This window comes from Pseudopodoces humilis, chromosome 2 (genome assembly GCF_049639895.1).
Source record: "Pseudopodoces humilis isolate 2021_Gansu_Grassland_sample_001 chromosome 2, ASM4963989v1, whole genome shotgun sequence".
NCBI lineage: Eukaryota > Metazoa > Chordata > Aves > Passeriformes > Paridae > Pseudopodoces > Pseudopodoces humilis.
Window position 1 is genome coordinate 102814235 of NC_142201.1, and position 15635 is coordinate 102829869.

The window sequence follows — 15635 nt, forward strand, 5'->3', positions numbered from 1 at the left end:
GTGAGGAATTTTTAGGTAACCTGCTCGCAGGAATAGGCTCTCATTTACTGGGGTGGTCAATGAGAGCTCTGAGCAGCAGCAGCCCCTGCACATTCCAGATTAGGATGTCCATGTGTGCCCTCCATGCTAACTCCCTCTTCCTTCTTTCTGCATTTCAGAGGATGCTCTTCTGGAAGCTGCAAGGATTAACAGCGTTTCAGAAGTCAACAGGTGAGCAGGGTTCTGAGACATGAGAGCAGTGTGCCAAAGGCTGGGAGGGCAGAAAACCCTGTCAGCACATGGGGAAGGAAGGGGCTGGCTGCTCCCAGCCCCCATGGGGTGCTTCCTTCACCTTCTCAGATCCAGAGTGGGTGGGGAGAGATGGGGAGCACTATTACTTGTTGAGTAGGAGGTGGATCACAGATCCTAGTGCTGAGAGAGACTGTGTGAGGCCATACTGTGCAGATGTAGACGTATCCCTGTGAGCGGCACCCTGCAGAGGTTGGGGTCTGCCTCTGAACAAACAGCCCTTGTGGGTTCCTCAACCTGAGCCAGGAGTTCTCCAGGGGCCTTTTGTCTCACAAGGAGCAGAGGAGAGAGCTCCACCCACGCAAGGAAGCCAGGGAAGTGACTGGTTGGGTGACCAAAGATATAGCTGTTAGGGAGTGGAGCATCTCCAGAGCTCCTGTCCCATGACAGCAGGCATTTTGTCACAGTTGGCTGTGCCTGCCCCATTGGGGTGATGCCATGGCACCTTTTGGGTGCATCTGGCAGTGTTACATTCCCTGAGGAGGTAACAAAGAGCCAGTTTCTCAGGCTCAGCATGTGACTAATCCCCAGGAGACATGTTCTTTCTGCAGCCAAACCTCCAGGGAGAGACCCAAAGGTTGCCAGGATGGTTTGTGAGCAGCAGTGATGTCACTGACCAATTGCTATACCCAGTGCTGGGGACAAGGTCTGGGACTGTGGGAGGAAAGCAGGTCTCCCCTAAAGTGGGAAGTGTGAGAACCTTGGAGCTGCTGCTTGAACAGGACCTGGCACTCCTACCTGGTCTCTCTCAGAGTGCCAGAGGTCTCCCAGGTCCCAAGTGCTGCCCTTTGCCAGTATGGAGTTCAGACTTTTTGGCAGCCTGGTGGTTTGTGTAGGATGGGAAGAGACATTGCTGCTCTCCTGTGTGCACCACACGTGTTCCTGTTTCTGGCTGTGGTCTCCCACCCAGCACAGGCACCTGGGGAGGTAGGAGCTGCTGTCCCTCTGTAGAAGCAAAGAAAAGGTAGGAGGGGGAGAGGAGAGCCCTCTTGGCCTGCAGCCAGGGGGTGTTCCATCCAGTTTCCAGGATCTTGGATGAGGCAGCCTGGCTCTAGTGCACCGCAGGGCTGAGATCTGGCCTAGATCAAGGGCCAAAGAGGATATTGGTGTGCAGCTAATTGGCACATGTGTTCTGCTGCTTGTAATTGCAGGAAGCTGCTGTTTAGGGATGTCTGGGTGATTTGTGAGCCTGGTCAGGCAGAACAGCAAGAGGCATGCTCTGTGCTCCAGCTGGTCAGGGCAGGGCTGGTGGCTGTACACCATCCTGCTGGGCTGCACGTCTACAGCTTCTCCCTTTGTTTCTGTACTCTGTCACAGAATTACAGAATCATTTGGGTTGGAAAAGCCCTCTGAGATCATTGAGTCCAACCATTCCCCCAGCACTGCCGAGCCCACCACTAAACCATGTCTCCAAATGCCACATCTATATGTCTGTTAAATCCCTCCGAGGATGAGGGCTCCACCTCTGCCCTGAACAGCCTGTGCCAGGGCTTGACAACCTTTCCATGAAGAAATTTTCCAAAACATCCAACCTAAACCTCCCATAGCAGAACTTGAGGCTGTTTCCTCTCATCCAGTCACTTCTTACCTGTGAGAATAGCCTGACCCCCACCTGGCTACACCCTCGTTTCAGAGAGTTGTACAGAGTGAGAAGGTCCCCCTGAGCCTCCTTTTCTCCAGGCTGAATCTCCCCAACTCCCTCAGCCACTCCTCATCAGCCCCTTTGGTCCAGACCCTTCTCTGGACACACTCCAGCACCTCAGAGTCTTTCTGGTCATGAGAAGCCTAGCACTGCACACAGGATTTGAAGTACCTAATCCATGCCCAGTGCAAGGGAACAAGGATCTGCCTTGGGCTTGCTGGGCACACTAGCTGATATGAGTCAGGGTACATGGGCATTCTTGCCCATTTGGGCACACCTGGCTTATGTTCAGCTGCTGTCAACCAGCACTCCCAGGGCCTTTGCTGCTTTGTGCTTTTCAGCCACTCTGATCCCAGCCTGTATATCTGCACAGGGTTGTGGTGACCCAGGTGCAGGACCCAGCACTTGACCGTACTGAGCCTCCTACAGTGGCCTCAACCCATCAAGCCAGCCTGTCCAGATCCCTCTGCAAACGCTCTCCAGGGCCTGTCTTCCAATCTTGTTCCCTGTGGGGCTGGCAGTCCTCCCACTGTTTGAAGCTCTGTGCCTGACTCTGCTTGGTGCATGCTTTTTGCTTGTGCGAAAAGCATGAATGGTGAAAACTACTGACTCACCCTGCTGCAGGCAGTTTCAGCCTCAAACATGATGAGGAGACTGGAGCATCCCTCTTATGAGGAAAGGCTGGGGGAGATGGGGTCATTCAGCCTCAAGGAGAGATGACCTGAGAGGGGAACTCATCCTTGTCTGTCAGTGTCTGAAGAGAGGTTGTCAGAGGATTGACCAGGTGCTGCTCAGTAGTGCCCAGCAATGGGACAAGAGGCATCAGGAGAAACTGGTGCACAGGAAGTTGCATCTCATTATGAGAAAGAGCCTTGTACTGTGAGTGTGACAGGGCACTGGAATAGCCTGCCCAGAGAGTCTGTGGAATCTTCCTCCTTGGGGATATTGAAACCCCACTTGAACACAATCTTGTGCAACCTGCTCTGGGTGAACCTGCTGAAGGAGAAGGTAGGACAAGGTGATCTCCAGAAGTTGCTTCCCACCACAACCACTCTGATTCCATTAATCTCTTTACAAGAAGCTTCCACAGACTAGGACTGCCAGAGCTACTGCAGACCTGACAGAGGAGACAGAGTCTCATCTTCAATGCTCTCTCCACCTGCAAGGGGTAAAGTCCAAATTGAGCCTTGACAGGGTGGGAGTGCGACAATCCAGCTGGGCAACCATCCATGGAACATGACCTGTCCTCACCACACTGCTGTTCTCTGCCTGTGCTGTCCCCTGGGCTGTCAGGAGAGGGGAGGCTGTGCTGGTGTTTCTTATACAGCTTCAGGCTTGTTTGAAGTGGAGTGCTGATCTTTCCCAAGTGCCTTCTTCAGCTGACAGCTGCTCATAGCCCTCTCTACACATGAAAACATCAGAATACAGTTACTAGGAAATACAATCTTTTAGTCTAAAGTGTAGAAAACGGCCATGTGAGAGAGGGTGGGAGGTACCAAGAAGATCATGAGATCCTGCCTGAAGTACTGATTCTAGCTCTGGGGTCCTCATCATAAGAAGTCTGTGGAGCTGCTGGAGTGAGCCCAGAGGGGGCCATGAAGATGCTTCAAGGGCTGGAGCCCCTCTGCTCTGGAGACAGGCTGGGAGAGCTGGTGTGTTTACCTGGAGAAGGCTCTAGAGAGACCTTGAAGCCCCTGCCGGTGTCTAAAGGAGCTGCATGACAGGTGAAGAGGGACTCCAAGGGCATGGAGTGACAGGACAAGTGGGGATGGCTTCAAACTGATGGAGGGCAGAGTTAGATGAGATACTGGGAAGAAGTTCTTCCTGTGAGGTTTGTGAGTCCCTGGCACAGGCTGGTCAGAGAAACTGGCTGCCCATCCCTGGAAGTGTTCAAGTCCAGGTTGGACAGCTCTTGGAGCAACAAGGTCTAGTGGAAGGAGTCCTTTCCCATGGCAGAGGGGGTTAGAAGTAGCTGAACTTTAAGGTTACTCCCAACCCAAACCATCCCATGGTTCTGTGATTATTCCAAGCAGTGAAGGAGCAGGCCTTTCAGACATAACAGACAGACCTCACTGGAATACACATCCTGTCTTGCTGCAGGAAGAATGCATATCCACAGGCTGAATCCAGCCCCTCTGCTGTAGGCTTGCCTCTACCATTGGGCTCCTCTGAGCTTCTAGCCAAGTTTTCTCATCTTTAAGCACTTTTTCAATGCAGGGAATGAGGCTGAATTCTTCATTGAGCTGAAAGAACACCCTAACTTCTGAGAGCATCCTCTTTGGAGCATGTGGCAAACCAGCTCTTCCCTTCAAGCCCTTCATGCTGTTAGCCAGCACAAAATATAATACCTAATTGATGTAGATCATTTCCCTCAGCCTCACTTGTTCTGTGCATTTGGAGGGAAAACAAGGAGCAAAGGCATAAAACATGTCCACCTCAATCCCACTTGTGTTGATATTCAGTATTAATATTGATTCTTTGTCTTCCAGCTTTGTTTCTTAGTGAGCCACCCCAAAAGCACAGGCTTTGAGCAGTTTTCTTACCAGATAACTATGATGGAGCAGTGTTTTCCTCAGCCCTGTGCAAGTGTGACTCATGGAGACACAGAGCATGTGTCAGACAGCTGTTATCAGCTTCATTCCTAACAGCAGGCAGCCACTCAAGTCTGTGTGGTAATGAGATCTGGAGCTGACCAGGTGCTCTCCTGCTCCCACAGGGATCCAGACAGACACGGCAGTGGGGCAGGAAGCTCCATGTCAGTTGCTGCATCTGAATCTGCTCTCCCCAGGCTGATTTTTTAGGTGGAAGAGATGCAAAAACAGCTAAGTTAGGCTTGATTGGCCCACATAGTGATCTCTCCATTTTCAAGCAGCACCACTCATCCTGGCTCTGACTCATTACAGTTTTGCTTCCTCCAGACTGTGCTTGTCTCTTCTCCCTTGTTTGTAAGCAGCACAGCTCATTGAGAAAGACTTCCCCCATCTCTGTCCCTGGAAGTGTTCAAGGCCAGATTGGACAGGGCTTGGACCAACTGGTCTAGCGGAAGGTGTTCGTGCCCATGGGAGGGAGTAGGAACAAGATGAGCTTTAAGGTCTCTCCCAACTGGAACCCTTTCAATTCTCTCCAGTTTGGGGGGTGGACTGGGGTTACAGCAACACCTTTTGTTTGCTTCCTGGCTCAAGGGTTTGTTAAAGAATTCAGAGACTGCATTTGTATTCAGAGACTGGGTAAAAAATCCCTCTGTTGTGAGTCAGGCTTTGCTTACCTGGAACATCAGATCATTGAAAGACTTATGGGAGCTGGTATCCCATGTTACCTGTTGAAGCATCTTCTCTCACAGAATAGTTGTGAGTGTTGTGACTGAGCCTGGAGGGATGTCTGAATGCTTTGCAGGGTGAGCAGAAGAGTCATGTCTTTGGCTTCTGGAGCATTATGGCCATCATGTACCTTACCTCAGTCCTGAACACGTCTTCAGTAGTGGTAGTGAGGACAGGTTGGAAACAGGATTGGGAGATGATTTATAATTCCATTTATTTCCATTGCTCCATATTTATATGATGTTGAGCCTGCATTTTTCTGTGTGTATCTGAGTTACAGACACCTAGAGCTTTTAGGATAAAAGGACATTTATCATGTAAATGTTGCCTTTAACCTTTTCTCCTAAATGACCAAATTATCCAAGACTGAGTTTCACTGGAAGTTTTGTTACTGGTTATTGAGTTTGATTTGGCCTGTGGCTTCAGGAATTCAGAGCAGATACAACAGCCCAGATTTCTTTATATTGTCAATTAAGTATTGTGTGTGCTGTGCTTTCCTGTACTAGGTAGCTGCAAAACTGCCCTTTTTCATCTGCTTCTTGGTGTATTTTGGCCTCCCAGGATTGTTTGAGTTTGCACAGAGTCACAGAGCAGTGTCTCTGCAGTCGGTGCCAAGCCAACCATGGGAGACAGGAGATCTCATGCTTCTTTCCAAAACTGCTTTAAAGCCCCTTAATCCCAGATCCCTCTCTGCAGAAGCAGATACCAACACACCTGGATGTGTGGGAGTTTCTGTAGGTCTGGAATACATCTGGGAACCATCAAAGGGTTAATTCCAGTTAGTGGAGATGTTTATCAGCAGGGCTGAGTGCAGGACAGCCTTCTGCGCAGCTCTGGGTTTGGAGGAGATGCAGTCCACCAGCAGGGATGTGGCCTGTACAACCAGGGAAGCAACTATTCCACTTTCCTCAAAGCTCAGGAGTTAAGGGACATCTTGGAAGGTGTCAGGCGGCGGGTTAAAAACTTGCTGAGTACTTGCTTACACAGCACATAAACTGTGAATGTTGGTGGATATGAGGGAGTCTGACACTTGAGCTCGGACCTGTGCAGAGTAAGTTGAGCAGGTAATCCATGCCACCTCCAGTGGAAACAGATTGTCAGAAGTTATTGTATTATGCTCAAATTCCTCTGCAAACAATGATGATTCATTTCCCACTTATGCTGCTGGCCTCTACCAGAGCAGGCTGGCAGGGTATTTTTCTGGCATACAAGCTCAGCTGTTGCACTGGGGCAACTGAATTTGGGCTACTCCATGTAAGGTTTCACATTCTCTTCTAAGCCTGGTGATGCCAACTGTCAAATCACAGACTTGGGTTGGAGGGGATCTTGAAGCTCATCCACTTCAGCCCCCTGCCATGAGCAGTGACATCTTCCACTAATCCAGGTTGCTCCAAGCCCTGTCCAACCTGGTTTTAAGCACTTACAGGCATGGGGCAGCTACAGCTACTCACATGTCTGTATTAGCCTTTTCATGCCTGGGTTGTACCTCTTTGACTTTCCCTGTTCTGTGTGCTCTCACCCATGGTGATTTTGCCCACCCTCTGTGCCCCCAGACCTGCTGTCCTCTTGGAGTTTGCTTTACCTCCTGAAACTTGGATTTATATTTATATTTATATTCCCTTTGATTTTGAAAATTTATTTCCAGGAGTTTCTCCTGGGCCACTGGCCTCTCTACATGGCCTGTTTGTGCTGTCAGGGTTAGGGTTACCAGGATTCGTCCAGGATCCCCCATGTCCTGGGAGCAGCTTTCCTGCCATGAGAGTTGCAGAGAAATCCCTTCCCCTTCCCCTTCCCCTTCCCCTTCCCCTTCCCCTTCCCCTTCCCCTTCCCCTTCCCCTTCCCCTTCCCCTTCCCCTTCCCCTTCCCCTTCCCTTCCCCTTCCCTTCCCCTTCCCCTTCCCCTTCCCCTTCCCCTTCCCCTTCCCCTTCCCCTTCCCCTTCCCCTTCCCCTTCCCCTTCCCCTTCCCCTTCCCCTTCCCATTTTCACAGCGCACCATGGTGTGTTACTGGCCCTGCAAACATGGTGAGGGGTGAGAAACAGCCTTGAGCTCTCTCCAAGAATACAGCAGCCACATCAAAGGGTTTCGAGCAGCTCACTGTGTCCTCCTGTCCAAGCAGATCCCTTCCTGGCAGGAAAATCTAGCAGGGATTGTGCTTTCATGTTCTGAGATATTGTTCAGTTGGGATGGTTTTCTTCCCCTCTTCTTCTGCAAAGCAGAGGGCAGTTCCCAAGAGGGTGAGCACATCTGAGAGTGTCCCCCACTCTGCAGTTAAACAGTGACATATTGGGACAGGGCTGGGGTAAATGTTTAAGAGGCTGAGAGAAACAGAAGCTATTGTTGTTGCAAAAGTTCAAGTTTCCAGCTTCCTCTTCCTCCACCTGTCAGGATGGAGTGCTGGGCATGCTCCCGGCACTGAGCACAAACTCAAACATGCCCTCTGGGCTCAGCAGTGTCACCGAGTCAGTCACCCAGAACCCCAGTGGCGGGGTGAATAGAAGGCACATCTGTCCGGGGGCAGTGGGGGGAGAAGGCTCATTGCTGCCAATGTGGGCTCTTTATCTCTTCTGCAAGGATCAAAGTGCTGAGGCCTTGGGAGCTGCTGTCTCGAGGTAAAATAGGGCATATGCACAAAGCAGTAGGTGCTGCTCTTCCCAAATTCCTCCAGCAAATTCCAGAGCAGACAGTGACGTTCGTAGAATCAGGGAATCACAGAGTGGTTTGGGTTGGAAAGGACCTTTAAGCTCACCCAGTTTCAACCCTCTGCCAGGGACAGTGACACCCTCCACTAGACCAGGTTGTTTTAAGCCCCATCCAACTTGTCCTTGAACACTTACAGGGATGAGGCAGGCACAACTTCCCTAAGGCAGCCTGTGCCAGGGCCTTACCACCCTTACAGGGAAAAAAATGATCCCTAATATTCAATCTAACCCTGCTGTCTGACAGCTTTCTGCCCTAAAACCATTAAAAAATAGTAATTATTGAAATCCCTTAAAAATTAGTACTTCCCCAACCAGAAACACCAGCTCTGACTCAGGGTTCTTCTCCTGGCCGGGTCTTGAATCTCAGAATCCCAGAAGAGTTTGTGTTGGAAGAGACCTTTAAAGGTCATCCAGTCCAACTCCCACCATGGGCAGGGATATCTTGGTGGCACCACTGCAGTCAAGGAGCAGTTTGTCATTTGAGAAACACTGGAAATGGCGCTAATAGAGCTGTATCCATGTGAGAAACTCCTTAGGAGGTGAGTGTCCTGGATCTTACTTGGTTAAAATGTGGATAAACATCCTAAACATTGATCAGAGGATTTTATTTAATTAAAATAAAGTACTCCTTCTGGTAAATACATTTGGCTGTCTGGGATCTGAGCAGTGGTCGTGGCTTTATCGATTGTCATATCATTAAATCAGGCGGAGAAAAAATAAATGATGGGCCTGAAGACCCTGAACATAAAGTTCAGTTGTCTGAAAATCTGTTAAGTTGCTGAGCATCTTGCAATGATTTAACAAAAATAAAATAAAAAAAAAAAAGCAATTCAGCTCCTAAATGAAATGTCAATGCATATTATGGTAGATGATGTGATACAAGTAATTCTCTCACTGGGCTCAGTGATGTGGCATTCCAGATGCTTATGATGATCTAGAACAGAACTGAGCAGAAAAGTATTTGAGTGATCCTAATACCTTTGCTCCAAGTTTGTAACCTAATCCCAAAAGAGAGGCTCCAGCATCCTTCCTGTTGGATGCATGATTACTAAACAGGTTTGACTGCTGGACTAGGATATTTTCCGTTATTTTTGGTTTTTTAAGAATGAACATAATTCATTATTCAGTATCTCCTTCCAGTGTGTCTGTAGAGAAAAAAGCCTTTCAGTAAGTTCATAGGTATTTTTCAGTGGCTTCAAAGTGCCTTGAGAATTCTAAAATCACAGGATAAGGAATGGCTTTGGCTGGAAGGGACCTTAAAGATCATCTAGTCCCAGCCCTTTTGCCATGGACAAGGACACCTCCCACTAGATTAGGTTGCTTCAAGACCTGTCCAACCTGGCCTTGGACACTTCCAGGAATGAGGCAGCCACAGCTTCTCTGGGCAACCTGTGCCAGGGCCTCACCGACTTCAGAGGGAAGAACTTCTTGCCAATATCTAATGTAATTCTCCCATCTTTTAGTTTAAAACATCATCTTTTCATTTTAAATAAGGGTTGATGTCCTGTCCTTTGTCTCAAAGGGAAATGCTGAAGAGTTACACTGCAGGTCCCATTTATGAGAAAACAAATGTAACAGGAGAAAGGGGGTTAACTTCACACCGACATAATGCAGGGTTAGATTGTATACCGGGAAGAAATATCCATCCACATGGGTATGATGGATGAGTGCCCCATCCCTGGATGTGTTCAAGGACAGGTTGGATGGGGCTTGGAGCAACCTGGTCTAAGGGAAGATGTCCCTGGTTGTGACAGTGGGGTTGTAACTGGATGATCTTCAAGGTCACTTCCAGTCCAAACCCTCCCATAAAACGTTAAAATTCATGACAGATGAAATTTAGACTGACCCTTTGCAGCAAAGTAACCGAGGGGCTGGCAGAAGGTGAGCAGGATGGTCTCTCTGCCCCTGTAATGTAAAATCATATAAATACTATGGTCAAGTGTAAATGGGCCTGATACTTTGCAAAACTACATTCATTAAACTCTACTGAGGATGTTAATCAGTGGTTGGTGTTGTTTTTTTATTGCCAGACAAAAGTTCCCAGCCTGAAGGAGTTTGTGTGCCTCCATCCTGGCATAGCTGATACCTTCTTACCTGCAGTTTTGGTGTTGGGGTTACCTTGCCCCTTCTGGGTTCCTCTTTCAGGCTCCCTCTCCCTTGTTACCAAGATGCCTTTATTTCCTGGATTTTCTGTGGCTATTAGGCTGTCACAGTGACACGCTGTAGGAAGGGGGTGATGTGAATGTTACTGCTTTCAAAGGACTTTCAAATGGCCAAGTAAGTACAATGAAATTCAGAAATAATAAGCACGTTGGTCCACACCACTCTGAGAGACAAGAGGAAGGGGATTTGGCATCACAATGTCTGGGAAAGGATTTTTGGAAGCAGTTGGGGTGAGTCGGGGGAGACGGTAAGTTCTCTGCCATTGCAGCATCCTGACCAGCACTCCCTGAGTTCTGGTGCTGGTGGGAATGGCTCCTTAGGGTCTGGGGGAGTGAGTGTGGAGTTTGTTCCTGCAGTGGCAGCAAGTGAACAGTTTTCCAGCTGAGGGAGCAGCTCCCTGTGCCTGTGCAGAGGACATGGCACACATGGTAGCACAGATGGAGCTGTGGTGTGGATTTCTCCCCCAGGCAGTATCCTTCCAGCTGGAGCAGGGGATGGTGTGACCAGCAGTGGCCATGGGTCTGAGTCAGGCTTATCTTACCTTATCTCTGTTGTGAGTGCAAACACCTCTGTAAGTGGAGCTGCAAAAGGAGCTGATCTCTGAAGATAGCAATCTGCTATCCTCTATGTGTCTGGGCACATCCGGCCTCACCAGGACAGAAAGCTCTGTGGCTGCACAGGGATATTTCTTCTTTCAGCATTCTGTTGTCTGAGAGTGCTCTTCAGGCAGCAGAACTGGCAACATGCTCCTGACATTCACTTGCAGGGATGTAGTACTGGCAGAAGGAGAAAGCATAAGGATATTTTAATAAATTCTTCATAGAAAAGGTTGTCCAGCCCTGGCACAGGCTGCCCAGGGCAGTAGTGGAATCCCCATCCCTGGAGGGATTTAATAGATGTGTGGATATAGCACTTGGAGACATAGGTTAGTGGTGAGATTGGCAGTGTTGGGGGAATGGTTGGACTCAATGGCCTTAGAGGGGCTTTTCCAACCAAATGATTCCATAATTCTATGCCATACCCTATGAGGGGGCCAAGGTTGCTCTTGTGCAACTCTGCAGATGAGTTTACTGGGCCACTGAATAATGCAGGAGCTGCAGCTTGACCAGTGTTAGCCATGTGCAGGGCTGTGTAGATCCAAATCCCCATAAGACTGTAGGTGAATCATCCCTGCTCTCTGTCTGCTGGGTGGTTCTTCAGGTATTAAACTGCATAGAAAAAAGAAATAAAAATTGGATCTGATACGGATTCTGTGTGAAAATTTGTTCCTCAAGTGTCAAATTTCTTTGGACCAAGGTCCTGTTGTTGACCTGACAGTTCATTACCATTAAACTTTAAATTGTAACCCTGGTAAAGAAAGCATGAACCTTCTGTTGGTGCTATGATCATTATAGTGGTCACAGGCTCCTGAATCACAGCTGGGAGATACAAATGAAGGCTGCCAGTTTTGATTCTAGTCTTTCAGCTATTAGGTCTCTGTCCAAGTACGGATGAACAGTTCAGAGCATCCAGAACCACAGTGCTAGTGCTCACCACTCCTTCTGTCAAAAAAAGGGTGGTCACATTGTCCAGCCAGACCCATTACCTGTGTATCATACCACCACTTGAGTCAGAGGAGTTCACCAACATGCTTCTGCTTAGAGCTTGGCTGAAGCCATCTGCCTGTTGGCTCTCAAGCCCCAGTCTCTGTCAAATAAGGCAGGTGGTTCAACTGGAGAGGAATTTTTATTACAGGCTTTTTATTCAGATGATGTTTATCTGGCTGGTTTCTTCGGTCAGTGGGGTGAACTGTGTTCAGCTATGTCCAGAATATCAGACAAAGTTCAGGCAACCAGATATTGCTGGTTAGAAATAACTTTAGGATTATCATACCATAGCATTGAAAGGTTTGGTTGGGTGGGAGCTTCAAGACCATCTTCTGCCTTGGGCAGGGACACCTTCCACTAGAGCAGGGTGCCAGAAGCCCTGTCCAGCCTGGTGTTGGACACTCTGAGGGATAAGACAGCCACAGCTTCTTTGGGCAACCTGTACCAGGGCCTCACCACCCTTACATCCAAGAATTTCTTCCTGATATCCCATCCAACCCTGCCCTCTGTCAGTGGGAAGCTGTTCCCCCTTGTCCTGTCACTCCAAGCCCTTGTCCAAAGCCTGTCCAGGTCTTTTGGAGCCCCTTTAGGCACTGACAGGGACTCTTAAGTTCTCCTAGAGCCTTCTCTCATTTAGGTTGAACACCCCAGGTGTCTCAGTGTATGAGTGTATTTGTTCCTTGGGATAAGTTTCTAGTGAAACCACTGTGAAGTTTTCCGATGAGGTGGAGGAAGGTTGGCAAGACACCCTGGATATAGCTGTGAGTGTTCCCTCAACCAGCATTTTTGCTTGCCTTTTTTCTTTTTTTTTTTCCAACTGTAAGAGGGGGAATATGGTTCATTTACCTCCTTTTTACTCATTCCATCCCAGCACTCTTAACCACCTGACAGCGTTGCCAACGGAGCAGACCAAGAGCAAGGAATTTGGAAAGGCTATCTGAGTTCGGATGTTTACCTCTCCAATTCCTTAAAGAGGTGATCTGACTTGTTCAGTGCACGTAAGCAGTCACACCTGAATTTGACTTCCTTGCCTGGAATTCTGGGTGGAATTTCAAGACTCTCAAGTGTGGTGCTTGCACGGGTGGAACATGGCTGGTGTGTTCACTTGTGTCTCTCCCAGCAAGGAGATTAATGACATGTCTTCCTTGTTATACCAGTGTGGAGGATGCACTGTGCAGGGACAGCCTCACACATAAGATGAAAAAGCCTTAATTTGTGAAAAAAGGATAAACCAAGGGGCAGAGAACTGCTGACTCCTGCATGGTCCACCCTGCTTTCTAAAGCCTGACCCATGGCTGCCCTGTCTTGATACTGGCAGCACCTTGCTCCTGCAAGAAAAATGGATTTGTAATCATGGATTTGGTTGTGTTGAGGGACCTTTTATACAGGCAGACAGTGGCAGGACAATGGGAAATGGCTTCAAACTGGCAGAGGAAAGATCTAGATTAGATATGGCAAAGTTCTTCCTTGAGAGGGTTGTAAGGCCCTGGCACAGGTTGCTCAGAGGAGCTGTGGCAGCCCCATCCCTGGAAGTGTCCAAGGCAGCTTGAATGGGGCTTGGAGCAACCAGTTCTAGCAGAAGGTGTCCATGCCTTTGGCAGAGGGGATGGAACAAGATGATCTGCAAGGTCCCTTCTAGCACAAACCCTTTTGTGAATCTTTGTATGATTTTATGACTTGAACATGCAGGGTTTAGAGTTTGTTTCATTTAACTTGAGCGCTGTAAAATTTGTGTCTCAGTTCTGAACTTCCCTTCTTCTTTGTGGTGTGGAGAGAACTATCATTCCATACTGTCCAGTTTAGCACGTGTTTCAGGTTGAGCTAAAGTATCTGCTGCAAGAACCTGTCCCTTGCCATTATCTTGAAAAAGCTGAGAAAATTTTGGAGACATGAGGATAGTTTGGTTTCTAGTATTTTTGGGGGTTGTCTTATTTGTTCTTGTGCTGTATGAGAAAACTGCAAAGTATCTGCAGATCGCATGGGCTTTGGAGGTCCACTGAACTGCTTCTGAAGCTTAATGGGTGCTTTGCAGCCAAAGGATTCAAATGTCATTGGAATTTGGGTTTATCAGTTTTGCTACTGATTGGTTCTTCGGGAATTTGACTGAACAGAATAAATAAACAAACAAACAATACAGAAAACAAGATGTTGGCATTGCAGCCTTTGAAGGGAGTGGGATGTCCATCACCTGGATGTTTGTTTAAGTTTGGTCACCTTTGAGAACTGTATTGAATCAATTTTATGTTGGGTCTTCCGTTTAGGAACAGCTGCCTGCACAGTAAAACATTCTGCTTTCCCTCATTAGCTCGGGGATGCTTGGGTGCTCTTTTCGTATCTGTTTCCTGACCATATCTCTTCGTTCTCCAGGTTGTTGGAAGAAGGCGCAGATGTGAACGCAAGGCACAAGCTTGGCTGGACAGCTCTCATGGTGGCAGCCATCAGCAGGAACTCCAGGTATGTGCATGTGACATCGTGGTGACTCACTTCAGTTTTTTCCTAAAGTCATACTGAGCTCTGTAGAGAGTTCCCATAAAGTTTGCGATGTGCTGTGGAGCTTAACATAAGTGACCTTGTCACTCTCCTTATGCCCAGTACATGGTGTGACAGATCAGGGCAGGCTGCCCCCCAGTCCCACAGATGTTACAGCTGAACTGATGGTGCCATTCCACAGCAGCTCTCAGGTTTTGACCACGGATGAGTCCGTACTTGTGTGATGTCATTGTGGTGGGTACCCCACCAGCCAAAATCACTCCCATAAGAGCTGTCCCATCCCTTCTCACTGGTGAGGCTGTAGCTGGGGTTGAATGCTGTGCCCTTGCTCCACAGTTCCCATGATGATCACTCTGGCTTCTTGTAACCTTTTAAAGACACTCCTAAATATATTCAGTCTACAACTAAATTCAATTAGATTTTTTTTTATTTAAGGAAAAAAAAAAAAGAAAAAAAGAAATCCAATTTTGGAAAATGTGGGACAGACGGGAGAATGAGCTTTGATGTTACAACCTCTCAGGGATGCTTTACTTAGTCACAAGTTCATAAGCAAAAAAGCTTAATTACTTGGGAAAACACAGGATTAAAGCAGTGCACAATGGCTGAATATCCGCTCTCGGGTGACACTATTCCAGTCCATGTGCTGAGTTCGTGTGTGGTGCAAACTTTGATGTGTGCTATGACAAGCTGAAAGTCGTGACCTCCTCAGGGAGCTCCTTAAAACAGGCCCAGAGGTGGGGGCTTGCAAATGTTTGTTTAACTTTGATGTCCGAGCAGCAACGGGCCCTGTTATTTGCCTGTCCATGAAGGGATGGGCTTGGGAGCCTCCCACCTTTCCCAGTGGACAATGGTCAGCAGCAGAGTGTGACGACTGTTTACCATTCCGAGTGACTGGTGAAGCAGAACAGGACTTCCCGAGTTGCAGAGGCTAAGGGGAGACAGGGAGAAAGGCTGTTCATGGGACAATAATTACCTAAAATCAGGCCTAAAATCAAGTGGAAATGCTAATAAAAACATCTTGACAGTAAAAAATGTGTGGACCCCAGGATGGTCCCTGCTGAGAGGGCAGAGCCATCACCACATCTGTCTGTGTACCTGGCCAAAAGAAAAAAGGGCTTGGCTGTGTTGGGCAAATTCTGTTTATTTTTTCCCAAATTTTAGATGCATACTGACTTAAAGTGAAAATTAAGAAGACCTTGAATACCTGAAGCTCAGTGGAACTTGTCTCCATATAGCAGAAGAGTAATTAGATACTGTTAGACTTGATGATCTTAAAGGTTTTTTCCCACCTTTACGACTCTGATTCTATCCTTTCTGGAGGTAAACATAAATGCAGACAGTATTCCGTATGTAACAGCTCTGGCATTGTGCCAGACAAGTTTTGGCCCTTGGTCCTCTTTCTAGAATTGTTCACAGTGCAGAGTGGGAAATGCATTGAGCTGGTACATG

The 15635-nt window shown here is 48.1% G+C and overlaps 1 protein-coding gene across 2 annotated transcripts in view; it reads left to right on the forward strand.

Moving 5' to 3' along the window:
• The window catches only part of CLPB (ClpB family mitochondrial disaggregase), a 73962-nt gene that overhangs the window by 1438 nt on the left and 56889 nt on the right, over window positions 1-15635 (forward strand). For both annotated transcript variants that reach the window (XM_005524138.3, XM_014253517.2), the window contains exons 2-3: window positions 159-210; window positions 14064-14150. In XM_005524138.3, the coding sequence (XP_005524195.3) occupies window positions 159-210; window positions 14064-14150 (139 nt within the window). The remainder of the gene's footprint in view (window positions 1-158; window positions 211-14063; window positions 14151-15635) is intronic.